The sequence below is a fragment of the Balaenoptera borealis genome (genome assembly GCF_965194805.1).
Source record: "Balaenoptera borealis genome assembly, chromosome: 2".
Classification (NCBI taxonomy): domain Eukaryota; kingdom Metazoa; phylum Chordata; class Mammalia; order Artiodactyla; family Balaenopteridae; genus Balaenoptera; species Balaenoptera borealis.
In genome coordinates this window covers 19505995-19532523 of record NC_138867.1, presented here as the reverse complement: position 1 = coordinate 19532523, position 26529 = coordinate 19505995, and the positions used below count along the sequence as shown (strand labels likewise).

General features: G+C 33.5%; 1 protein-coding gene and 1 long non-coding RNA gene across 6 annotated transcripts in view; one reads left to right on the top strand and one right to left on the bottom strand.

Moving 5' to 3' along the window:
- Positions 1–26529, bottom strand: part of LOC309623719 — a 203024-nt gene that overhangs the window by 105509 nt on the left and 70986 nt on the right. The gene's annotated exons all lie outside the window — the stretch shown is intronic.
- Positions 1–26529, top strand: part of LOC309623716 (uncharacterized protein) — a 451333-nt gene that overhangs the window by 394100 nt on the left and 30704 nt on the right. For 4 of the 5 annotated variants that reach the window (XM_082380838.1, XM_082380837.1, XM_082380836.1 and 1 more), the window contains one exon: positions 22625–22810. In XM_082380838.1, the coding sequence (XP_082236964.1) occupies positions 22625–22810 (186 nt within the window). Of the gene's footprint in view, positions 1–22624; positions 22811–25009; positions 25216–26529 lie in introns of those variants that run through there. The other variant, XM_082380839.1, reaches the window with a different exon arrangement.

The window sequence follows — 26529 nt, the reverse complement described above, 5'->3', positions numbered from 1 at the left end:
AAATGAAATAAAACATCTAAGCTACAGGTACTTACATGCCTTCAATCTATTTATATTTAACATAATTCAAAACCACCTGCTTATTGGATAACCGTGAGTTTTTATTTTTATAAATATGTTCTTTTCTCTTTGTAGAAAAATGTGTTAGATAATCTCTGAGGCCCTTATTTCAAAGTATAAAAGTGGCCTTAAATTATCAAACTTAACTAATTAATCTCTACAATTTAATCATCTATTGCTGGCCCTTCAGGTCAACTTGAAAGAAATGCATTGTTTTTAAAAGAAGAAGATTTCTTTAAAATATGTCTGTTGCTATTAACATGATCTAGTTAAAATATTAAATCTCCATATTTTAGAGTATTACAAAATGCAGAAGGTATGTTAGATATTTCACAATTAACCTGCACCAAATCCCAAACCATATCATTTACTTTCTTCTTTCCCTGATATTGCTATTTGTTTCTCTGTACTAAAAGCCTATATGTTAGGGGTGTTAAAGAAATCATTGATTTTTTTTTTGAGGTCAGATCTGTCTGTTATTTTTGTTTTGTTTCTAAATGTTTGTAGATATACATTTATATACTACTGAGAAAGTTTACTATCTGGAAAAGTTAGTAAATTGTAAATAGAAAGTAGTTACTAGTAACAGTATATTTTCACTCTATCATTGTAGCTGAAACAATCTTTGATCATTTCCTATTATGTTCTATACCATAATAGCATACTTTGTGTTACATATTGGTTAACTGGCAGTTAAGATTAAACTGAGATTTGGGACTTTATTTTTTCATGGAAATAATAAAACCTTAGCAAAGTAAACTTGACAGAACAGGTAGTATGCTGGAGTCAATGTTTACTCAAAGCAGACACTATTTTATTTTCTAATAAAAATATAGGAAAGTATACTGACATTGATTAGATGCAGATTAGGAAAATAGACAAATGCTATTAAAAGTTCCTATTGTTTTAACTTATTTTAAAGTTAAATTTATTAGAAACTTATTATAAAGTTACAGGCTTTGTTAAGAAAGTACTGTATTTGATTAAATGTGTAGACACTTTTAAGTGTAATAAGGTTTTTCCATTTCCATGTGTAATTTCCAGACCAGAACAGTGGACCAATACAAGTTAGTAGATAAAATCTGGGCTGCTTGGGTGAATTTGAATTTTAATTAAATATTACACTTTTTAAGTATAAGTATATCCCAAATATTGCTTGTGACATGGTAACAATAGATAATTGTTCATGATTTGGTGAACATCTGTGTAAATATTTGGGATGTACTTCTATTTTAAAATTACATGTCCAACATTCACATTTAACTGGGCATCTAGGATCATTATTTGTTAAATCCTGAAACTCAAAGCACATGAAAATAAGGTGCATGTGTATGTAAGAAGACAATAACAGGAATACAAGTGTATCAAAATCAAAATCTCTCTCTATTCAGTTCTTAATTTATATTGATCCTGTGGCTGAAAGTGGTAGCTGGGATTTTTCAAGACTTGAAGAATAGAAACAGGAAAAACTGTTATCTCAAAGCTGTAATCAATTTTCTTTCTCCTAAGAGAAGAAAAGTGATTTTATATCTGAGGTAGTTTCCTTTTTTTCTTCCTTCCAATCTGTGTAAATCACACTGTCTATCCAAAACTCAATCACTTACTCATTGGTCTTGAGGAAATTGCAGGAATTACCATTATTCTGAGTGTTGATGTTAAATTACAGTTTAAGTATTCTGGTCATTTAAATTGGTATATTCATTAATATTCAGAGCAAAAACTACTCAATAGGATAAATGTAGGGACATTTTAATGTAAAATACCTCTCACAATTCCTAAACAATGGGCTCTGGGTAGGAGGGACGTTCTTTTCCCCTGGCTTCATATTTCTGTGTAGATGGAGGTTCTCTAGAGAATCACTTCTGGTTTCAAGCCCCATTATCCTTCCTGGTGGTTGATTTGGGGAGAAGAGAATTAGTATGCATAATTTAGTATACATCTTCTCCCATTTCTTTGGAGATCTCTTACCTGCAGAGAGAATGTTTTCTGACCTGCTTGTGGTGATGTGTGACCTTAAGGGCAAAGGCCCTAGCCTCTGGGTAAAAATGATTTACCCTTATATCAATTTCATCAGTAAAAATAGCCACTTATTCCTCTATTAGTCAGACTCCTATGTTTGTGTCCCAGGCGGCTTAAAGAAGTGTTTTTACTGAGTCCTTTAAAAATTCAAGAGATCTCAATAGTTTATTTATTTCCCTTGTATGCATATTATGGCCAATGACATGACAATTTAAGTAAATTTTGATATGTCTGTGATGGGTTAATTTGTAGTTATTAAAACTATATTATGAAAAAGTTTTAAAATACTTTTAAGTGGAAAAGTAAGTTGAAAAATGTTACTATAAATTTATAGTCAACAAAATTGATTGAAGTGATAAATAAAGTAAAGGTTAAATGTATATGCTAGGTCAACAGGAAGATAGAGAAAACCCAGATGGTAAAAGGCAGAAGTTCTGAAAGCAAGGCTGGTGAGCAAGAGCTGAGCCCACATGGCTCATGGTGAAATCTTACAGCTACACCCACCACATCTGGATAATTTTGAGGAGACTATGTCAAATTCTTGCTGGTTTGAGTGCTACGACTGAGCTACCTGAATTCAGTATTAAATAGCTTCCGATAAAGACACAAGGAAAGCAGCAAGGAAGCTACATGTGACTTGACTGTGTTCCACTTCAGGCTTGTTCCCTGGGTCAAGGCCTTTGCGCTTTCTGTGCCCTTTGATTGGGCACCTTACCTCGCATATCTCTTGCCTTAGCAAGAAGAGTAGGTCTTTCCTAAAACATTATATTTTCAGTGTAGTGTCTTAGCCACCCTACTTAAATTTGGAGCCCCCAATGCCATAATAGACACTTCTTATCTCCTTTCCCTGAATTATTTTTCCACTTATTTTTTATTATGATCAGGCATATTCTATTTTTTCATTGCCCATGTCATTTCTTGTCTGTTTTCTACACTGGAACACAAGTTCATAGGAGCAAAGATTTTTGATTTGGTTGACTGCACATAAGAGCAGTGCCCGACCCAGAGGAGGTATTCAGTGAACATTGATATTGTGGTTAATTCTGTAATCAAGCAAATCACTGAAACCACAGAACAATAAGGTGAGGCAATGTACAGAATGAGTATGTGTAAAATACATTTAAACGTCTTTGAAAAGAGATAAAAAAATCTGCAAAAGTCAATATTTTGATAAATAGCCTCTGAGTTTTTATTTCTAGAATAGCAATGTAACTAAAGACAAAATGGATGTAAAATAGTGATAGGGATGATAATTCATTAAAGTAAAGAATAGAGAATACAACAATCATAAACCTGTATATATACCTAGTAACATAGTATATATACATTTATGTTTATAAAACATAAATCAGAACCTTGTATAATTGCTTAAAAATATTCATATTCATAGAAAATTTTAATCTGGGTAGAATTGGATAGGAAATAATAAATTTAAAATACACTAAAATAGGTAAAGACATTTTAAAAAACATATTCATAAGCTTGATTGAATAAATATTTAAATAAACTGTTCACCCAAAAAAGAGAAAATATTCTATTTAAAAACACTTCTTATATTTATGAAACTTTATACAAAAATTCTTATTTAATTCCAAAAATAAATGTTATATAAAATATTCTGTATAAATCCAATAAATTGAATTATTAATAAATTTTTGAATCAATAATTGTGAACAATGCAGAAATTAATTAGAAATATAAAAACTGAAACACTATAAGCTAAAACTCAAATTATTTACAAAACTTCCAAAACCATAAATTAATGTAAGCACTATCTATTAAAATTAGTAGTATAGCTAATGAAAAATTTAGATAAAAATATATGGCATTAAACCTTCATGTTAGGAAACAGCAAAGAGTAAAATTTTTAAATCTCAGAGTTTAAAACAATAATTTTGTAAATAAAATGTTAACGAGATAATCATTAATTTGGTTTGGGTTTATCATTACCATGTTCCTTTTATGTTTACTTTTTAAGTATAACATTGGCATGATTTCAAACTTTATATATATATATATAGTTTTATATATTCTATCCTTTTGTGACTTCCTCTTTTTTTGTCAACAATATATTTTCTTTAAGATTTATTTATGTTGATTTAGGGGAATTTAGCTTATTCATCTTATCTACCCTATAATCTTCTAGTTCAAGCATGAACCTCTATTTATTTATCCATTCAATTTGTTGAGGAGCATTTGGGTTGTTTTTAATTTGAGGAGAAGAAAATATGTACTACATTAACATTCTGGCTCTAGTAATTCATAGTTCTTGATCTTTTTCTCATTGCATGTATTTTCTTTCAGTTTGTGAAAAATCAGTGAACTGCGCTCTGTGACATGAATATTTTTCTTACTGTGTGTCAGTCCTCAATGAAAAGTTGAAAAAAATAAGTGGGTAAAGGACTATTCTATGAATTGTACTTAGGTAACAGGTTATCCATATAAAAATAAAGTACCGTATTTATTTCCCTCTTATAATATTCAATTCTAGGTAGATTATCCTCATAAATGTTAAAATTTTTTAGAGTTTAAAATTATCCTCATAAAAAGTGAAAAAAACTAAACATTTTAGAAGAGGCATAAGAGAATATCATAAGGTTGGATATTCTATGTGTAGATCTAGAGCTCCAAAGAACTATGTGTGGTGAGGTTTAAATTTGGACATGATTGAATTTTAGTGTCAGTTGGTGTCATCAGTTTTGGACAACAATTCAGGGAGGAATATTTAGTGCAAGAAGAGATGGACCTCCTGGGCATATATCCAGAGAAAACCATAATGCAAAAAGACACATGCACTCCAATGTTCATTGCAGCACTATTTACAATAGCCAGGTCATGAAAGCAACCTAAATGCCCATCAACAGACGAATGGATAAAGAAGATGTGGTACATATATACAATGGAATATTACTCAGCCATAAAAAGGGTCGAAATTGGGTCATTTGTAGAGACGTGGATGGATCTAGAGACTGTCATACAGAGTGAAGGAAGTCAGAAAGAGAAAAACAAATATCGTATATTAACGCATATATGTGGAACCTCGAAAAATGGTACAGATGAACTGGTTTGCAGGGCAGAAATAGAGAACAAACATAGGGACAGAAAGGGGGAAAGTGGGGGTGGTGGTGGTGGGATGAATTGGGACATTGGGATTGACACATATACACTAATATGTATAAAATAGATAACTAATAAGAAACTGCTGTATAAAAAATAAATTAAAAAAAAGAAAGAAGAGGTGGACCTCAAAATTAGAGTTCTGGTGAATTCTCACTTGTACAAGCAGATGTAGGAAAGAAAACTGAAAAAAAAATTGTTAAAAAGTTAGAAGAAAAACAGAGTGTGAGGGCAAAGAATTCAAGAGAGCAGAAAGCTTCCAGAAAGAAAGAGTCAAGTTGTAAAAAACAGAGACATATGGTAAGCAAAAGAAGATTTGTATATACAGGATTTGGCAATTAGAAAGTAATATTTGCCAGAGTATTTACAATGGGATAGGATTATCTATAACTGTGTAAGTAGAGAACTAGAAGGCTGAAGGAAATATTTCCTCATGGTCATAATTTTCTCCATGAATTGTGAAGAAGGGCTTTTGTTGAGAATGAAAAGAAAGCTCAGGAGGGAGGGAGACTCATGCCAAAGGTTTGGGCTAGCTACAAGGGTCATGAAAAAGGGACTTGTCAAGGATTTATCAATCTTTAACTTTCATATGAATTTGGATACTACCTTGTATCATATACAGGTTGCTTGTTTTTGAATCTCTTATTTTCATTGCTAACATTGTTTTTCTATATCTGCTCTTTTGCTTATTTCTAACTATTGAATCTTATCTATAGATGTGCCTTGCTTTCCTTCAAACAATCTTTCTGATTCCCTCCCAATAAGGTGAGATATCACCTTCTTTGAACTATAATTACAGTAATTTCTATTTTTGGCTCTCTTTATACCCCTGAAAAATTTCAAGTAACAAAGTAGATATACTATTAGTTTCTTATCTTTCCATGTTCTTGGCACTGGAAGCAATGAAATCTTTAAGAAATGTTCCCCCACCTTCATCCATTGAAACAATCCAGAATGCAAATCATGAAAATGTGAAATTCTGTCATTGCTTATTAGTCATCACATACCTGACCATGACTAAAATGTAGGAGCAAAGATCAGCAAAGTGTATATTCTTGAGATCAAAGGAGTAAAAGGAGGAAAGATGTGAAGGAAATGCAATGAGGAAAGGGAAAGAAATGTGAATACTATTGAACACTATGCATTTACCTATTTCATTTTAAAAACTCTCCTGTAGGTTCTATCATTATGTTTGTAATTAGGAGAAAAAAATAGAACCCAAAACTTGGGAATATTCTCTGAAACTGAAAAGCATATAGATATAGATATATAATATAATCTTTTACTAATATAATATAATATAATATAATATAATATAATATAATATAATATAATATAAACTTTGACTTACAGGACCACATGGTACTTGGATATGTATTGCTTAGAAATTTGATACATACAGAATTTATTTAAAAAATACAATTATAAAACTTTTACAGTTTATTTAATTGTTAAGTTTATAGAACAGAATACTAATCTTTTGATTTAGAATGTCTCTTTCATTGGTCTGTGCAAAATTTAAGTCGAGGTTGCAATAAGAACTAAATGGCTTTCAGCTGAATGATTAGAGACAAGAGGAGTTGAGGGTAGAGTTTGGTATCTGAGGATAAAGACAAAATATTTATCTAGTACACATTTCTTTTTTTTTTTTCTAGTACACATTTCAAGTTGTAGCACGGCTGAAGGGTTTTCAGGCATGGTAATAGCTAACACTTATTAAAAAGGCTCATAAAACACACCATAATGCAAGCTGTGAGACTATCTAATACTGTCTCTTAAGGTGTCCCTGCTCTACACGGCATTGCTTTCTTGATACGTTCTACAGAATCTTAAGCAAAAGTCACCAATACACAGCCTTCTGCAGTATAATGGGAACTTAGAAGTGACAGGAGAGTAAAGGTAAATACGGTCATCACAACATATGCCTCCTCGGTGCCTGCACGGGGCAGTGAGATTATCTGGAGAGAGAAATGAAGTCTTGAGCCCCAGGAGACCGGCAACAACAGAGCAGCCGAGGCCCATGGCCTAGTATGGAGAATCACGTGTGAGGCAGGCTATGGATCACAATAGCCACACACACTGTTTTCTAAATTCAAGGTGATTCTTGATAGGAGAAGAGGCATATTCTAGGGTTTTCAAGAGCTAAAAAATGATAGTACTAGGCTTTTCAGTGGCTGTATTATTTATTTTATTGCTACATTACCACAAACCCAGTGACTTAAAACAACATAAATTTATTATCTTATAATTCTTGCAGTCAGAGTCTGAATAGTTCTCACTGGTTAAAATAAAAGTGTGGGCAAGGCCGCATTCCTTTATGAAGTATCTTTTTCCTTGACTTTTCTAATATCTAGAAGTGGTTTTAATTCCTTGACTCATGGACTGCTCCCTCCTTCTTAAAAGCCAACAGTGCAGTATCTCTCTGATCATGCTTTCCTTGTCTTCTCAGAATAGAGCTGGGAAACACTACTTAAATAATCCAGAATAATCTCCCATCTCAAAGTTCATAACCTTAATCACATCTGCAAAGCCCTTTTTGTCAAGCAAATTTAAAGTCACAGGTTCAAGACATTAGGACATGGACATTTTTCAGGGAACATTATTCTACCTACCACAGTGATATAGAAGGTGGAGTTTTGGATGAGAAAGTTCACATTATGGGTTGAAAAATAAAGACCCAGATTTATTGATCTGAACTTTTAAATTGATTACAAGAATCATATATCCAAATGATTATATAAACTGAGAAAACTTTGAATATTACTTTATTATTCCGAGTTACAGGGACTTGTGGAATTCATAGTTAATGACAAACAGTTGAATAGTCAAAGAAATTATAAATATAATTAAACATATAGGAAAATTAAATAGTCAATAAATATTATAGTAGGAGTTATTACAAAAAGCTTGATATTTGCCCTTACAGAATAAGAGGTAAAATAAAGATATATAGTAAAAATAGAAATATAGCATTGTTCTCTGAGTTCTTAATGCATCAAAGACTCACTGGCTTATAACAGTATATTTCTAAAATTTCAATTTGTTGAACGTTCTGTATCATTCTCCATTAAAAACTTTTTATGAAAGTAATACTGAACTATTTTAATCAGGAGATAAGTTTCTTTCATGTTACACCTGAGTTGCACTTGTGAAAAAGAATTAAAATTTCCGTAGGAATCAGGATATTTTTTCCTGTGGTATATTAGAAAAAATGGGCTTTCAAGCCAAGGAGAACCAAATTCGAACTCCAGACTTGGGAATTGCAATTATAGAATTGGAAAATTCTACAATTTCCTAGCTGAATGAATCTGTACACCAAGTTATTTAGCATCTATGAGATTATTTGCTAATGTTAAAATGGGAAAAATGTTATCAACTTGTGCAGTTGTTCAAATTAGATATCATAAAGTCACCATTATAAATAATACGCTCTCTCCAATAATGGTAAATATTATTCCATTTACCTTAGATTTATCTTTAATCAATCTCTAATATGGTGCTCATCACAGACATAATTATATTCCTAAGCCTTTTGACCATCATAGTTATAACCTTCTGAATAAACATTAGCACATTTAGGATAAAGTTATTTTCACTAATGTTTATTACTGTCCTACTTTATTAAAAATCAGAATTAATTCATTTTAATTAAATATAAGTCCATCACTACTAGGAAGCTCACTTATCAGGTCCCTAACTTTGAAGGCAGTCTCACGGAGCACTTGCTGTTCTGACTTGGATGAAACCCAGCTTTCCCGGGAGGACACATGCAAACTTCCTGAAAAGGTAAAACATTTTCGACAATCTTCTGTCTCTCCCTACCACATAACTTGACGACTCTACTTTGCAAACTTGTGACATGCCATGGCTGGTCATTGTTTTCATCTTCCACAGTACATTCCTTTTTTCTTCTTCTTCTTCAAAATCAATCTCACTGACAAATAGTACACATTTGCCACTCCACTCTTCTCTCTTGACTCCTCTCTTTCTTGGTTTTCCTCTTAAAGTTCTGTTTTCTTTGCAGGTTTTCTTTTCTGCAATTTTCATGTGGATGTCTCCTAGAGCTCTGTTTTGGCCGCTCCATTTCTCCCAGATACTGGATATGAACTGTCTATCTCAGAGGGCACTAACATGGGATTTGCATAAGACAGATCTGGACTTGAGTTGAAGTTCTGACATTTACTACTTCACTTTGTAACTCTGGAGGAAATTTTGAGAAACAATCTTTATACCCATGTCCCTCTGAGAGTTCATTCCTAAAATGGGATATTAGAATTCAACATATGAGAGTGTTTGGAAGATTAAAAGAAATACTGTGAATAAAATTATTACCACAGCAGGGCACTCAGACAACAATAATTACCGCCATAACTCCCAACTCTATCTCCAGGCCTGATTTCCGCTACACATTTGTCAACTACAACCTGATCACATAGAATCTCTCATTCAACAAGTTCAAAGCCAAAGTCATAATGATTTCTCTATCTTCCTTCCTCCCTACTACAGTAATATTGGTTTCTCTTTAAACATTCCTAGTTGAGGATATTTGGGCTAATGACAATGTAGTAAGTCCAGTTTTACCCAAAAAGTGAGAGTTATTCTAGAAAATTTCTCCCTAAACGTATATCCAGTCATCACTGTCATATTAAAGGTCCTACATCTTTTTATTTATTTATTTATTTGGTTGCACCGGGTCTTATTTATTTATTTATTTTTATATTTTTATTTTTGGCTGTGTTGGGTCTTCGTTTTTGTGCGAGGGCTTTCTCCAGTTGCGGCAAGTGGGGACCACTCTTCATCGCGGCGCGCGGGCCTCTCACTATCGCGGCCTCTGTTGTTGCGGAGCACAGGCTCCAGACGCGCAGGCTCAGTAGCTGTGGCTCACGGGCTTAGTTGCCCCGCGGCATGTGGGATCCTCCCAGACCAGGGCTCGAACCCGTGTCCCCTGCAGTAGCAGGCAGATTCTCAACCACTGCGCCACCAGGGAAGCCCCTAAAGGTCCTACAATCTTAATGTATTATATACTAAGCCATTGTATTCTAAATCCACTGTCGCTGCAGTGTCTTTATTCAGGCTTATATTGTATCTAGACTCAAAAATTATAATACTCTACTCTCCTCCTAGAAACTCACTCACGCTTGCACTAGGATAGAGACATTTTTTCTAATATGCAAATTTCAAAATCATCCAATATCATAGTTTCACTTACAGCAAAATTCAATGATTTTTTGATTATATGTTAATATAATTTCTTAGGAATTTTAAAAATATTCTGTCACCAGTTTTACATAAAATATGATATTTTAGAACACAATTTAATATTAGCATATTACAAAATACTACTTTATGGTTTCCTAATTCTGCAATGTTATAATATGTAAGAAAATTTAAACTTTTTAATTTAACATTTATTTCATACTATTTAATTTACTTTGAATTTCTTAGATGAGTAAAATCAATCTTTTTATACTTAGTAAATAGACCAAATGAAAATTAAAATTGAGATTATGTATCAGATATATAGCTTGGAAAAATATATTACATAAACTGCTTTCCAGAACTGAAGTTGAAAATTGCACCTGTGACTTAAAAATCTGTTTCTTTATTAAAATATCAGAATAAGAGAAATTAAGGCTGTTCTCTGTAAGCATGTTTCCTACAAACAGCATCTGAAAATAATTATTATGACATGTTAATTATCCCAATAAATGAAAGCTAAATGCTTTATAATGTTATTACAGTCCTTACAAATATGGTTTAAACACTAAAGAAAACAATTTACTACAAAATGACTTTTTTTCCACAAAGAGAATGCAAATATTGAATCCAGTGAAACATTCTGAGGTAAATTTGAAAACTTATTTTAATTTTTCATTTTTAGATATATGGAATTAGGACTCAAGGCAGAAAAATTCACCCTGCTTTTTAAATGAGCAACTAGAAAGATATTATTGGACTTTAGGACAATGATCAGATTAGAGAGAAAGTTTAAGGTTTCCCTGAAATTAGAGTGAAGTCATGGGAAAATAAAACAAAGCAATGCACTGCAGAAAGAAAGAGTTGACTGGGGATGCGTTTTTGAACTGAATGCTTTTTACTTGCCCATCCTTAAAACTGGTTACAGAGGACAAGTTCTCCAATACCCAATAAATGAACTGGGTGTATATTCATCATTTTTCCCCAGGTTTGAAGGATAAACCCTTTGGATACTTCTTAGCCATTTCCCCCTGATAAGCATAACCACTAAATGTCAGCCAAGCCCTTTGAGATCCACGTCTGTATTTGATGTTGTCCATAGTCCTCACATATATAAGATCACACCCACACCCACACACCCACACACAAGCACACAAAAAAACTCAAGTCCCTTGTCAGACGATAATCCTCCTGATAGCTTCCAATGAGTTACTATGTTTGGAAATTGGAAAAAAATTGTAATGCTCTAGTCCATCTCATTTCTTCTCTCATGAAGGGAGTGAGAGATTGAACCCAGAGAGAACTTGTTTGTTCAAGTCTCTTCTCTTATTCTAGCTACTAAAAATGCAATTATACGTAGACAAAACCATTGCAATAATAATGTTTACTTCTAACTTGTAAGCAGTTTAGTCATCACATGTTTTTCACTAGCAGATTCCCATCAAAGGCTCCCTCTTATTATAATGTAAGCTGATTCCAGTACTACCCGCAGCCTTCCAACCAGGAAGTCCACGGCATTCTCATGCACCTGTTTTGCTTTTTGGAGTATTATGATCCCTATGTTTACTAAAATGGGTATAATTCCAACATCTCATTTATTCTCTCTTTAAACTTCTATTCCTAATATTGAAATGGTATGTGAAATATCTTATCCCTCTTTTCTTTGTTTGTTTTCTTCTTAGCAATATTTTCTCAATAAAAAGTTCAGATCTTTGTGCCTATTTCTCACTCTATCTTTTCCTCTTGTAGCTTAAAGCTACATCATAAATGGTGCCAACACTAGATGTCTTCTAAACTGTATTTAATCAAGATTTCTAGAGTGTGAAACACACATACACCATCTGGTAAAAACTGAGGAATAAATACCTCGGTGTGATTGTTTGATGTGATTAATACATGAATATTATAAAGGGAATAAAACCATAACCTAGAAGCAAATTCAAGGGTGCCATGACCAGATTAAAGTGAAATTTATCGTACAAAATAGCTAAAAATTAAACCCAAATGAGTATAATATCTATTAAGTAATGCTTCCTATTCGAGTTCTAAATATCTGATTATTAGTTTTTAAATTATTATTTTTCAGTTTCCTAACATCGCCACAGAATCTCTGTTAATAACATCTATTTATCAGTGGAACAGAGGCTGCCAGGACTAAGGAAGTTTAGATGACTGAAGCTGCCTTCTTATATCACCTTATACAACCAGCCTATGCTTGTAACATGATACATCTCTGTCGACAGATGATCTAGGTGTTCTTTTAATTTATTTAGAAGTTTTATTTTTTTCACTGTTAGGTTTTATATTGAAATCTTGTATAGGAGTCACTGTCAAGGTATTTGATGTTTTAATCTGAGATTGCCAGTATCTTAGTCAAATTGAACAGCATATGCGTTTTCCTCTGCAACTACCAAAACACAGTCATCGTTATAAGGTGATTGGGGTGCAGTTGAAAAAACTGTGGTGAAACCAGAATCCAAATTTCTTTTGCACAGGAACCAAATGACTGCTCCCAAAACTGTTAAAATTACTGTGCTAGCAGTCACCAAAGCTGATATTAAAATATGGTTATCTGATAAATATTTCTTTTCGTATGGGATAGCTGCTTTACAAAGGGTTCCTTCCACAGAAGAAACTTCACAATTTCCTTTTTTCCAGTCACCTGTCTTGGTGTGCAAAAAGGCACAGGTGTCAGCTAAATCCTCGCCATTTTAATTTTTCTTAACCCAATCTATGTAAAGATAGTTGTATAACATTTTATTTAACAGAATAATCTTGTTATATTTTCACTGTACCTTAAATAACTTAAGTAATGGACATGGAAAAGAATATGTAGATGCCCATTTAACTAACGGGCCTCAAAATGCCATCACAAGTTAAAGTACATCAATCCTAACCTTTATTGAAGAAGGAAGAATTTTACATTTGAAAACTCAAATCTCCTCAAGCTAAAGTGAGAGTGTCAAAGTTTCCTAGAATATCATCTCCCCCAGTTACTTCTGTATTTTAGAAAGAGATGGATGCTGAGCTTATTTCAACTCTATATCGTCTTTGTTATATACGTTTTCATTGAAAACTGTGGATGATATTTCCAATCATCCTCCAAAACTGAGACTATTTTTCTTATTTTTAGTGAAATAGTGAGAGATCCATTGAGTTTTTGCTGAGCTCATGATTACCCAGTTACAGATGAATATTTTCAGTGAGGATTTAGTTTGATCTAGATTAAGATAAAGTGTAGACAAAACAGATCCATGGCTGTCATTACATAAATTCCATCCCTTTATAGGAACCAATATGCATATAATCTCTATCACACATGGTTGAATTCAGTGTTACCAGGTGAACAGTAAATTTTTCCATTTTCCCATAAAATAATATATTTTTCTGGTTGTCTCCAACATGCTAGTGGTGAGGGTTGTTTGGGTTAGGCAAATTCATAACTTATGATTTAAATCTTAAGATGTACTTCACTCTGTATGACAATCTCTAGGTCCATCCATGTCACTGGAAATGGCATTATTTTGTTCTTTTTTATGGCTCAGTAATATTCCATTTTATATATGTCAGAAAGAGAAAGACAAATATCATACGATATTGCTTATATGTGGAATCTAAAAAAAATGGTACAAAAGATACTATTTACAAAACAGAAATAGTCACAGTTGTAGAAAACAAACTTATGGGTACCAAGGGGGAAAGGGGGGGAGTGATAAATTGGTAGATTGGGATTGACATATGACCACTACTGTATATAAAATGGATAACTAATAAGAACCAACTGTACAGCACAGGGAACTCTACTCAACACTCTGTAATGACCTATATGGGAAAAGAATCTAAAAAGGAGTGGATATATGTATATATATAACTGATTCAACTTGCTGTACAGGAGAAACTAACATAAAATTATAAATCAACTATACTTCCATGAAAATTAATTAAAAAAATAAATAAATCTTAAGACATGACATCAACCTATTTGAAACACATGATGTAAATCAGAAGTAGAAAAACCAAATTGATGCTTCCAAATATTTATGTAATATTAATTATTTTCCTAAAAATGTAGGCCCTTATGAAGGTGTGGGTGCCAGGCGACTCAACCAACTATGGACCAGAACAAGAAAATTGCAACTCTGTTGCCATCTTCCATGGTCCCTTAGGACTAGAGTTATTGTTCAATGCAGAAATTTCTAAATTAAATTTTAAAGATACTGGACAACAGTTCTTCCTCCAAACACAGTCCATTGATACACACATTGGACTGTGTCTGGGGTTTCGGCTACTCATAAAATGCTTTCAACCTTGTCAGAGTATCAACAAATATTGATTTATTATGAAGTTTTACCAGAAGTTACATGAGAATCTACAGAAGAACCAAAGATTTCAACTTTGTCATAATCTCAACTATGTGAGCCTGGAAGGGGCTGTTCACAGAGATTTGGGTCTGTCATTCCAATTATTGAAAGGCCACTGGCCTGAACAATTAGATAATTCATTTGCCACAGTCTAGAAATATGTATCAATAAATATTATTAAGAAGCACTTTGGAATGTATATACGTGTTATAAAACCTATTTTTAATTCTACCAAGGCTGATTCATTATCTCCCATGATCTGAGAAGCAATATTAGTAAAGCAGTCCATAAGCTTGAGAATATTTTTAAGGAGTGACTACAAAGATTTTAGAATATCAAGAGGCAGCAACTTAAGACTTCTGCCAATGTTGTACCATTGAACTCCATTAACATTGGAGTTCTCATTTTCTGGTCACCCCATGCTCTTCAATCTGACCACTCTGACCACTGCAATACTCTGCTGAAGTATTATCTTGTCAGTGTAGTCATTCCTGATCACCCCATATTAAAAAAAAAGTCTCTTTCCTATTATTTTCTAATTCATTACCCTGCTTAATTTTTCTCTGTAGTATTTATTAAGGTCTGATATATGATGCTTTTATACTTTTAAAAAATGTGTTGTCTGTCTTCAATTAGAATATAATCTCTTTGAGGATATTAATTGTTCATAATTGTGGTCTTAGTTTCTAGAAAAGTGCTTGGGGTATAGTGAGTGCTTTATACTTGTTGAATGAGTGAGTAAATGAGACCAGAAGATGGGAGGCATGGTTAGGCTTTAAGATACCACATTGTTCAGGATTTATATTCCTTCTGACACATTTTCTTAATATGATGATATGATGAAAGGGAACAATCATAGTAGATGTGAGATACGCCATTTCCAGAAATAAAATAAGCAAACTGCTTTCTAAGTATTATTTTGATGTTTAGGGGACTAAAGAATAAAAGTCTTTATTTGGTCTTGAGCATGTTTGTCCCATATTACTGGAGCTATATTGTCTGGAATGACCTCTAACTTACTTTCTACATAATATCCTATCCTTTTCTGCAATAAAATCAATGAAGAAAGACAGAGCTTCAAACACAATTATTTCACAATTACTTTTAGCTAAAATGGCATCAGTATAATGAGTAAATTTAGCATTTGAATTAGATTTAGGCCACTTGTTTAAAGCCTACCTTACTGAATTATGATATCATGGCAGATAATTTAAATACCCAGGTGGCTGGAGAAACAGTAAATCAAACTGCTGGCCCTGCAAGAAAAAAAGCAAATTACTCTTGCTATCCAGAACTAACAGTGACTCCTAACATCACATAAGCCAAATCAATGACTGCATATGAATCAGGAGTGATTAAGAATCATCTTTCAATGTAAAAATATGGTCAGTCACAGTTCTAACTGCGGCCACCTTGTTTTAATCTATATATAGTTCCAATTATATTCTATAAATAATGACCGAAATGTTTCTGATTTCTGTATAGCTAAATTGAGATCATAATTAGAAGAGTGTTGCCTTTGGACATAACCTACTTTTCTGATTTACACATCAGAATTAAAACTTTACTTATCCCCTCAAAAATATGGCAACCACGACTTCATATTTATCACTTTCTTGTGGCAGGAAGTCTTTGGGGACTGCCATTTTGCACTTGCAATGAAAAGGTTGCTGCACTGTTTTTCTTCATTCTTTCAAGTGAGAACACTTATTTTTTCCCTAGAATCACAATAAACCAATCCTACTATCAGTTTGAAGAATGGGGAAAACCTATACAGAAACTCACCTTGGTTCTCCATGTCCCAACTTAGAAACTTAGTAAAATTCTGCCACCAAAAATTCTCTCTTCAGTATCCCCAACCATAAATATAATCTCTGTTTCCAAAGCTCCCTAGTTTTTGAATGCCAGTGTCTGTCAGAAACAAAGAATTTATGGTCTCTACTGAGAGATTTTATGTCATTGATCTGAAAGAGTAGACATAGGGGTAAATCCAACGAGGAGCTTTGAGGCAATTCCAGTTTTGTTTTTTTTTTTGTTTTTTTAAAAAATTAATTAATTTATTTATTTATTTTTGGCTGCGTTGGGTCTTCGTTTCTGCGCGAGGGCTTTCTCCAGTTGCGGAGAGCGGGGGCCACTCTTCATTGCGGTGCGCGGGCCTCTAACTATCGCGGCCTCTCTTGTTGCGGAGCACGGGCTCCAGACGCGCAGGCTCAGTAGTTGTGGCTCACGGGCCCAGTTGCTCCGCGGCATGTGGGATCCTCCCGGACCAGGGCTCGAACCCGTGTCCCCTGCATTGGCAGGCAGACTCCCAACCACTGCGCCACCAGGGAAGCCCAGTTTTGCTGTGTTTGTTGTTGCTGCAGTCCTTGTTATGTAGGTTGTGTATGTGTGCTGTTGCTGTTGCTGTTGTCATTGTTGACAGGCAGGGAGTGACCTTTGTATTAGTTTCCTAGGGCTGCCTTAACAAGTACCACAAACTCGCTGGCTTTAAACAACAAAAATTTGTTGTCTCACAGTTTTGGATATTAGAAGTCCAAAATCATGGGGTCTACAGGGACATGCTCCTTCTGAAACCTATAAAGGAATCCTTCCTGGCTTATGGTGCTTTGCCAGCAACACCTGGAGTCACCTGGTTTGTAGATCCACCGCGCTAATCCACAGTCCTCACATGACGTTCTTCCTGTGTTTCTGTCTTCATACGGCCATATTATAAGGGCATCAGTCTTAAAGGACTAGGGGCCCACCCTACAGTAGTATAATCTCATCTTAATTTAACTAATTATGTCTTCAATGACATGACTTTATTTCCAAAAAAAATAATAACATTATTTCTCATGATTCTGTGAGTTTTCTCCTGCTCGGCTGTGCAGTTCTTCTGGTCTCGCTTGGAGTCTCTTACAAGGCTGCGTTCAGCTGAAAGATGGTTTGAGATATGGTACTTCATTCTCAATGTACCCTCCTGGCTTCCGTGCAGTACGGCTACTGGATTCCACAACAGCATATCTCTTCTGCCCCATTTCATCTGTCAAAGCAAGACACACGGGCTGGTCCAAAGTCAAGGGGAATATGAATAGACTCGTCTCTTATGTGAAGACTGGCATGCACGTACACATTGGGAGGAATCGTTAGCAGCCATAGCTGGAGACTACTTAGTATCAAATACTACCTGCCAGTGTTGTCACTAATTCTAGTTCTCACTTTTAATAAATCATGATATTCTACTCTATCAATAAGGGTCCAATCAGGAGAGTAAAACCACAGGATAATTTGCACAGGGGGAGTTTTATATTAAAACGTTGAACTACAATAGGGGGTTGGAGTAATGAGGGATTAGCTGTGAGGAAGACAACTGTAAAAAATAGAGGAGTAGCAGATACAAGGAACACTGTATACCTTTAGATCTGAATAAAGGTACCCAAGTAAAAGATACCCTGCAACCAGGGAAACTGAAAATGATGACAGATTCAAAATAAAGAGGTGTTCTATTTTTAACCACTTCCACTCAGGCAGAAATTATGCACAGTGATGGTATATAATTGCAACATGATATTTTCTTTGTTCAAGTCACTGAGAAATGTTTTTTTCCTATTAAAAAACTAGAAATATGAAAATAGCAAAAAAGATTAATAAGTTTTGGAGATCTAAAGTACAGCATGGTGATTATAGTTAATCATACTGTATTATATACTTGGCCTTGCTAAGAGAGTAGATGTTAAATGTCCTCACCACACATACAGAAAAAATGGTAATTATGTGACCTGATAGAGGTGTTAGCTAACATTATGGTGGTGATCATTTTGCAATATGTAAGAGTGTCAAATCAACACGTTGTACACCTTAAACTTGCATAATGTATATACCAATTATATGTCAATAAAGCTGGGGGGAGAAGGAATTTAAAAAATAGCAAGTATGATTATGTTTTATTAGGATAAAGAACATTACTAAGCAGTACAGATTTTTATTTATTTTACTTTATTGAAAAGTGTACAAAATATTTCCGTGATTTAAATATCTAGAAATCTTTTCAGTATCTTGTGTTAAGAAAGATGCCAAGTTTCATGCCATTTTTCCTAGAAGAAGGGAAAATTATCAGATGGCCAATTTTCTGAGCTTCTTGGCTTAAAAAATAGTATTTTCTAAGCATGTCCTAAAAATGTTTAGGCCCTGTTAATTCATAGTTGTCTTGAAAAAATGTTGAATAAAAATCAGTGAGTAGTTTTTTCATGTAGGTTTAAGAGGCTTAAAGATAGCATCTCTAGCAAATTCAAAAAATATATATAAAATGTTTTTGAAGACATACATTTGCTTTAAATATCCTTACTAAAACGAATAATAACCTCCATTGTTAGTTTAAAAAAAGTCCTCTGGTTTTCATAACTTTAGATTACAAATAATATCTTAACCTCTTTATTTTGACCTAAAGGACATTTAGGCATCGTTGTCTGACCCTAACAACTTTATCTTTCTTCTGCTAATTATATGGACCATTAAACTAAAATATGCAAATAATCACAATTATACTGAAGACTTAAATGGGCATTGAAATTAGTAAATAGAAAACACCAATTATAGATTATCTCGTGGGAAAAAGCTAAACTATTCCTTAGTTAATAGTTAGGAAATAATAACTAACTCGCTTCATGTATATACTTTATAGCAAAAATTACGTCTGGACCACATTACCACAAACAACATTATCAATTACTAAAATACACACACATTAATAATTACTAACCACCACCACAATAAACTAATTGAGGAAGCCCACTTAGCTTGAAAATATCAAAAATAAATTATATAAATGCTACAGAGCAGTAGAGAAAAATAATACTTATTAAAAAACTCAGCTGATTGTACCTGGTATACAGCAATGTAATGAAACTGGGGCGGGGGGTGTCAGTTATCTGGAAAAATATACATGGTACACCAAAAAGAATAAAAACAAATATTATTTAAACATTTTAAATTGCATTTGAAAAATACCGTATTATTCAAAACTAATGATAGAATAAAATATCTTTGGCAAGATATAAATCTGCCAATGGTTTTACCTGCAGCTTTGCTAGCATGAAAGAAAAATCAAGATGACGTCGGTATTGCTAAGAGAGCTCTTTTAAATGGAGCCGGGAATCCACTGAGAACGTGGGACTTACGTAGGTCTCAGCCTGATAGAATCTAAACTTTTGATCACTTATAGTCTTAATGCAGCCATTCAGAAATTCCACACAGTATTCCAGAAACTCAAGATACTTATCGGACCCTTACCCTAAATAACTGGTTATAGCCTATCCCTTAAGGACAAATATTTCCTTTTTGCATCAGAGCCAATCATAATTCTTGCAAGAAAAGTTTAACAACCTTGTGGCTTTTGCCTTTATAAGCTCCTGACTCTTTCCCTTTCCTAGAATACTCTAGGTTTTACCTGAATCTGTGTTTCCTGAATCGCAGTTCCTAAGACCCCAAATAAAGCTCATTATTCTTTGCAGCTTCAATACTAATTATTGTTCAACAGTAGAAATAACATCAGAATAGCAAACTCACTATAACTTATGTATAATTGTCAAGTTTCATGTGGAGTAAAACAGATGAATCAAATAACAATTATAAAATTTTCAATATCCTGAGAAAAATTATATGTAAAATATAAATTAAACAGGAAAAGTAAATAGAAATGTTTTAAATACAGTGCAACAAAAATTGATAGAAGAATTAAACTGGCATAACACAGTCTGCCCCAGAAAAATATTTTCTATGAAGATTCATCCATTTTATGGAAAATAATGGAAAGATTTGATTTCATAAGCAGACAGTCAAAATCATCATGACAAAAACATCAAGATTGAAATGTCCATGTCTGGTGGTGAGAAAAGGATAGGATTTAAGTAGCAGAATCTACATTTCCTTTGCCCAGATAGAAAGATGCTGTTCAGGGGACACGTTTAGTCTCTAACCAGCCAAAGAGAAACCAGGATGTTAAATTTGGCTGTGCTTGCAAAGAAATATAAAATAAAGGAAAATAAAGAAACAGGAAAATAAAGAAGCAATTACTGGTGAGCTAAGTTTCAGGCTTCTTTTGCTCACTGTTTTTGTATTCATATAATGAATGAACAGCCTTGTCAAGAACACTTTAAAGTGCCTTAGGATAGGACTGGCATCCAGCCAGGAAATTCTTCAAATGCAATTCTGAGGGGAATAAAAAAGAAATATAGAAACACAGAGTAGGAGTTGTATTTTGAATTGCTTTTGTCTTTTTTTGTACAGTCTCAGAATACTTTTGCAAATCAGTTTCTGCAGCAATGGGACTCAAATTCTGGATTTCCTCTTGAAAAGAACATAGAACTACTGACGTTACGGTTAGAGGATGACCTCCAGCGGCTGGTATAAAATGCACAGAACAGCCCGTAAATTACATTTGTCCCAGATCTGACAACTCCATAGAATTAGACTGGAACAGAACTAACTAGTACAAAGCTCATTTCAAAGATATTTCTTATTCCCCAAATAAAGTAACCTAATTATGATAGTATTATAATCACCATAGACGACAACTTACTGAAATTTTCTGGTGGATCTTATTCACTCCTTGAGAGTATAGATATACATATGTATATATATGTGTATATGTATATATATATGGTCTTAGAATTGACCACACAGATCAAAGCAGTGTCTATGTTGTCAATGGAGCAAAAGCTAGAGGACAGGCCAAGATATCCAGAGCTCAGAAGTCCATAGACAAAGAGGCAGGCAGAAGAAAAGAGCAGGTGAGTGCATTCTTTGGGTTAAAGCTGAACTATCTGGTGATGCAAGGAGAAACTTCAATCTAAACAGAATGCATTTCGTATGAGTTTGAGGAGCCGAATTAATACATGTGGATCCTTGTATAAAAGTCAGCCATTCTGTTTGGTAAGTGGCAAAGTTAAGATGGGGCACAGCACTTAGGATAAGCTGAAACTTCCTAGAACGTACATAATACCTGATGGCACGTGTGTTTCATTTTGTCAAATATCCTGTTCCTCCTGAGACTGTTTCTGCTCTGAAGCAAGGCCTCTTTGGAGCACATTGTACTTTGATAAAACACTTCATTCCAGAGACAGAGGGAATAAGCTGGGAAACACAGGCTCTGAATATGCTCAATATTAGCTTATCAAAAAATGTAAATTTCTGCCAAGGTCTGGAAAGGGAATTATAGATATAACGTACTGGGAGGAAATCATCTGAAGTTGAAAGTCCTTGAACAGTTGCAGCCAAGCATAACTAACATTTTTACACAGGAAAGATAATGCAGGGTATGTTTTTGTATAAGTTCATTTTCAAACTGGGAAGGAAAATTCTCAAGATTCTCCTGGCCAAAAAAAAGAAAAAATTCAAGCAGAATAAATTATTCATCATACCAAGTGGCTTGCCCTAAAAACAAAAGAAAAGGTCATACCACCACCAGGACAGAATTATAGCAAGAGCCTAAAGCAGCAAGTATGTAGAGGAGAAAAAAAAAAATCCATTCTCTGATAAGTAACTCAAAAGTGCTGGAAGAGAAGTAAAACAAAACAAAACAAAGTAAAACAAAAAACTCACTTTACGTTGAAAAAAAAATACAGCGATCAACAGAACTTTGAACAGTAAACTCTTGAACGCAATTCAGAACATAAAAGAGGAATAGAGTCTTCTGAAGCAGTCTAGATGCTGCCTGCCTAGAACGGTTTCCTGCAGACCTAGTGGGAAAGAGGGTAAAATATGCAAAATCGTTCTGTCCCCTAAAGTCTGCAAGATCTCTATGTGAAAATGCTCTTCTCTATGCTAGATCAGAAAACATAACTTCGTCTGTGAGCTAATTGGCCTTTCTAACTCCTTATCTCTCCATTTACCAGTTACTCTTCTTTACCTGGAAGAGTCCATCTGTGTCTGCAAACTCATTTACCCAGGTTGAAAACTACAACTGCCACAAGGGAGGAGAGGAAAGGAGGAGGAGACTGAATGCCCAACACTCAGGTCATTGGATTAGCTCTCCTACTGTCTATAGGACACAACACTCTTGGATGGGAGTATGGAGTGAGGTAAGTAGCCAGGAGAGTTTAAGGAAATTTCTACTCATAGAAATAAGGAAGTGAGGAGGATTATTTTATGACATTGTATAAAGCTGAGTAAACTGCTATTAAACAAGTTTTAAAGTGGTGATTTAGATTCCTCTGCTCAAATCTTTTTTAAGAGTCTAACCTAGGTATTAGATGTTGACATTAATATGTACTCATCTCATTTCTGCCTTCCATGATGACAAAGTTGTGGATATTCCATTTAAAGTGAGGCTTTGAGGTTCAGCTGCCTGATGCTCGGTTCACCACTATCTAGCTATGGGTCCTTGGGAGACAATGAATAATTATACTAAATACATCATGTGTTTATCGTGGGACTGAAATAGTAAATAAATATGAAGTGTTATTGGAAGATATAGTTTTAATACTTTTCACTAAGAATTCATTATTATTGTGTTATTTGACTGTTATTAACATTACATTGTGATAGAAAGCACCTTAAAACATATTTGTAGAACAAGGAAAGATATAAATAAGCAGTACACCAAAATGAAACATGAAATTCAACTTTTTGACAGATATTATCCTAAGTTCTTAAGATAAATTTACTTAAAAAGTGGTCATCACTAACATTTTAGCACATTTTTTCTATTTTTTTCTATGAATTTCTACATGTGACTTTATTCATATAACAAAATGTATTAAATGCTAGTAAATGGAAAAGTGATTCCTTTTTGAGATGTAAAATATTTGTGTTCCTAGCTATTTTCAATCATATGGATTTTTCTTATCGGTATGTTAATGCAAAATATATATTTAATTAAATCTTAGCAAACAATTAAAAAATTATGCATTTTAGCTCCTGACATTTACATGAAAGTTCTCTTAGGGAAAAAAAAAAAGCTTCTTCACTTTAAACAGGTCACTAAAACTACTATTAAGATTTATACTCTTTGTACAAAGTAACTACAAAAGTTCAACATGAATTAAATTTAGAAAATAAGACAGGAATGTCTCCAAGCTATTGATGTTTAATTTCAATTCTGCAAAGTGGATTTTGAAATAGTACTCCCTTCCACATTATGTTACACAGATCGATTTATGCTTTGTTGATACTGTGACATTCTATGTTACTATCTCTCACTGTTTAAAGATAATTGATAAACATTAGAACTGAAAAAAATGTTTTTTACACATAACAATGTAAATCTTAAAGGTAAATTGAGGGATTTAGTTGACGAGAAGATGCATAAACCATGAGATTCCAATTGCAATTTACTTATCTCAATATTTGGAAATACAATTATGAACGTGCTATTCTAGCTAAGCAGAGAAATGTTTTATCTCACATGCATCTCCTCTGATTTCGCACTGAAGTAGAAGGAAAATCAGTCTATGTGTATTCACCTACTGATGAACATGAAACTGACTTTGTGAATGGTGCATTGCCCACAAACTGGGTACAGAGTGTCATTAATGGAAATAAGTGGAGGTGGGGGTAGTGGGACTCTGCAGAGATTTTTCTTTAAAACATTTTGCAGTAAATATCCACCTGCAAAAACTCTCACTATGCAAATTTATGCCAATGAATAATGAATCCTTGGAAATGCCAGTGTGCTGCTACTTCTCACAAGGCTATAAAAAGGACATAAGGTTGATAAAATATTTTTGTCGTCAAGATTGTCATAATTGGAAATAAAACTATTAACTTTACCTGATTTAGATCCATTTTCAGATACCCACACCACTTATCACTGTTATAAATAATTTTGTCAACTATTCTGAATTATTACCGATTCCTTTATCGTGGCCTGAGATATTCATGTCCAAAGTGACATAAAGAAAACTGCAATTCCTTGATGGATTTCAACTTGATTTGGGGGAAACATTGCCCATCAAAGTATCACCGAATAATCATTAAAATCAAGAAATAATTACAAAAGAAATAAATACAAAGATTTGTAAAAGAATAGTATGAACAGCTATACACCAATAAATTAGACAAGCTAGAAGAAATGGATAAATTCTTGGAATCATACAAACCTTCCAAGACTGAATCAGGAAGAAATAGAATATCTGAATAGAGTGATCAATAGTACAAAGATTGAAACAGTAATCAAAAACCTTCCAAAAAACGAAAGTCCAGGGCTAGACAGTTTCACAGATGAATTCCACCAAATATTCAAAGAAGATTTAATACCTACTATTCTCAAACTGTTGCAGAACACTGAAGAAAAGAGAACACTTGCTAACTCATTTTATGAGGCCAACATCACATGATACCAAAGCCAGACAAAGACAAAACACAAAAAAGAAAACTACAGGTGAATATCTCTGATGAACATAGATGCAAAAATTTTTAACAAATATTAGCAAACTGAATTCAACAACACATCGAAAAGATCATACACCATGATCAAGTGGGATTTATTTCAGTCACGCAAGAATGGTTGATTCCTTATATTTCCTTGTCTTATTCATTCCTTATATTTGTAATTGAATTTACCAGTGCATCCACCGAGGTTTGAAGTTTTCTTTATAGGAAGGTTTTCAATGAAAAATTGTGTCCCTTTGCTAGAAGTAGGATGATTCAGGTTTTGTATTTTTTAAATCAGTTTTGATCATTCATGTCTTTCAAGATATTGCCAATTTCATCTTAGTGTTTTAGTTTTGGTAGAATAAGGTTGTTTAATAATATTCCTTTAATATCCACTACTTGTTAGATATATAGTAGAGTCTACTCTTTTTCTTACAACCTAGTTATTTTTAAATCAAATTTAATAATTTGTTTAAAGTAACAGCTTTCAGATTTGTCAATTTCCTTATTATTGGTTTATTTTTTCTTTCAGGGATGCCTGTTCTAATCTTCTGTTTTAGTATGTAACCTTAGTATGCTTTTGCTTAGTATGTAACCTCTTCTTTTCCTAGCTTTTTTATAGTAGACACTGTAAAGATTGATTTTCAATTCTTTTTCTTCTTGTCTGTTATTAGCATTTACAGTTGTGAATTTTCTATGAACCACTCTTTTGCTTGCACCCCACAAATATCAAAGTTTTAAATTTCATTTGGTTCAAATATTCCCTAATTTACCTTTTAATTAGTTTAAACACTGGACTGAAGGTTTTAGCCAGTAAAGCAATGAAAGCATGGGAGGGGGAAAGGAGAGGGAAGGAAAGAAAAAAAAAAAGATATATAAAAAATGGAAAATAGAACTGTGACTATTTACAAATGAATGATTTCATGTGTAGAAAATCCAATATAATCTAAGTTATTAGTATTGTAAAGTGACTATAGTAAATTGCAAGCTAACAAATCAATATATAAACTGAATTCTGGGAAATTTCTGGGGTGAGCTTCAGCATGTAAAATATTTGGGGGTCATCACTCCCATAACAATAAGAAAAAGATAAATAAACTAAAAATCATCAACATTTGTTGATCCACCAGAGAACTAAAATTTCAGAGCATGCCAACTACCCTCAAATCTGGATATAGTTTCATCCAGAGAAATATAGTACCTGAGATCTGCTTACTTGGCTCTACATAAATAAATAAGCAGAATTCAACAAGAAAGAAAGAAAGAAAAAAAGAAAGAAAGAGAGAAAAAGAGGAAGGAAGGAAGGAAGTTAAAATAAAAATATTTTATTTTTATTCTTAATTGATCTAAGTAAAGTAATATTAACAATATATCAGGTAATTATAGTAGATTACAGTAATGTCGCATGGTGCAAGAGGGAGAAATT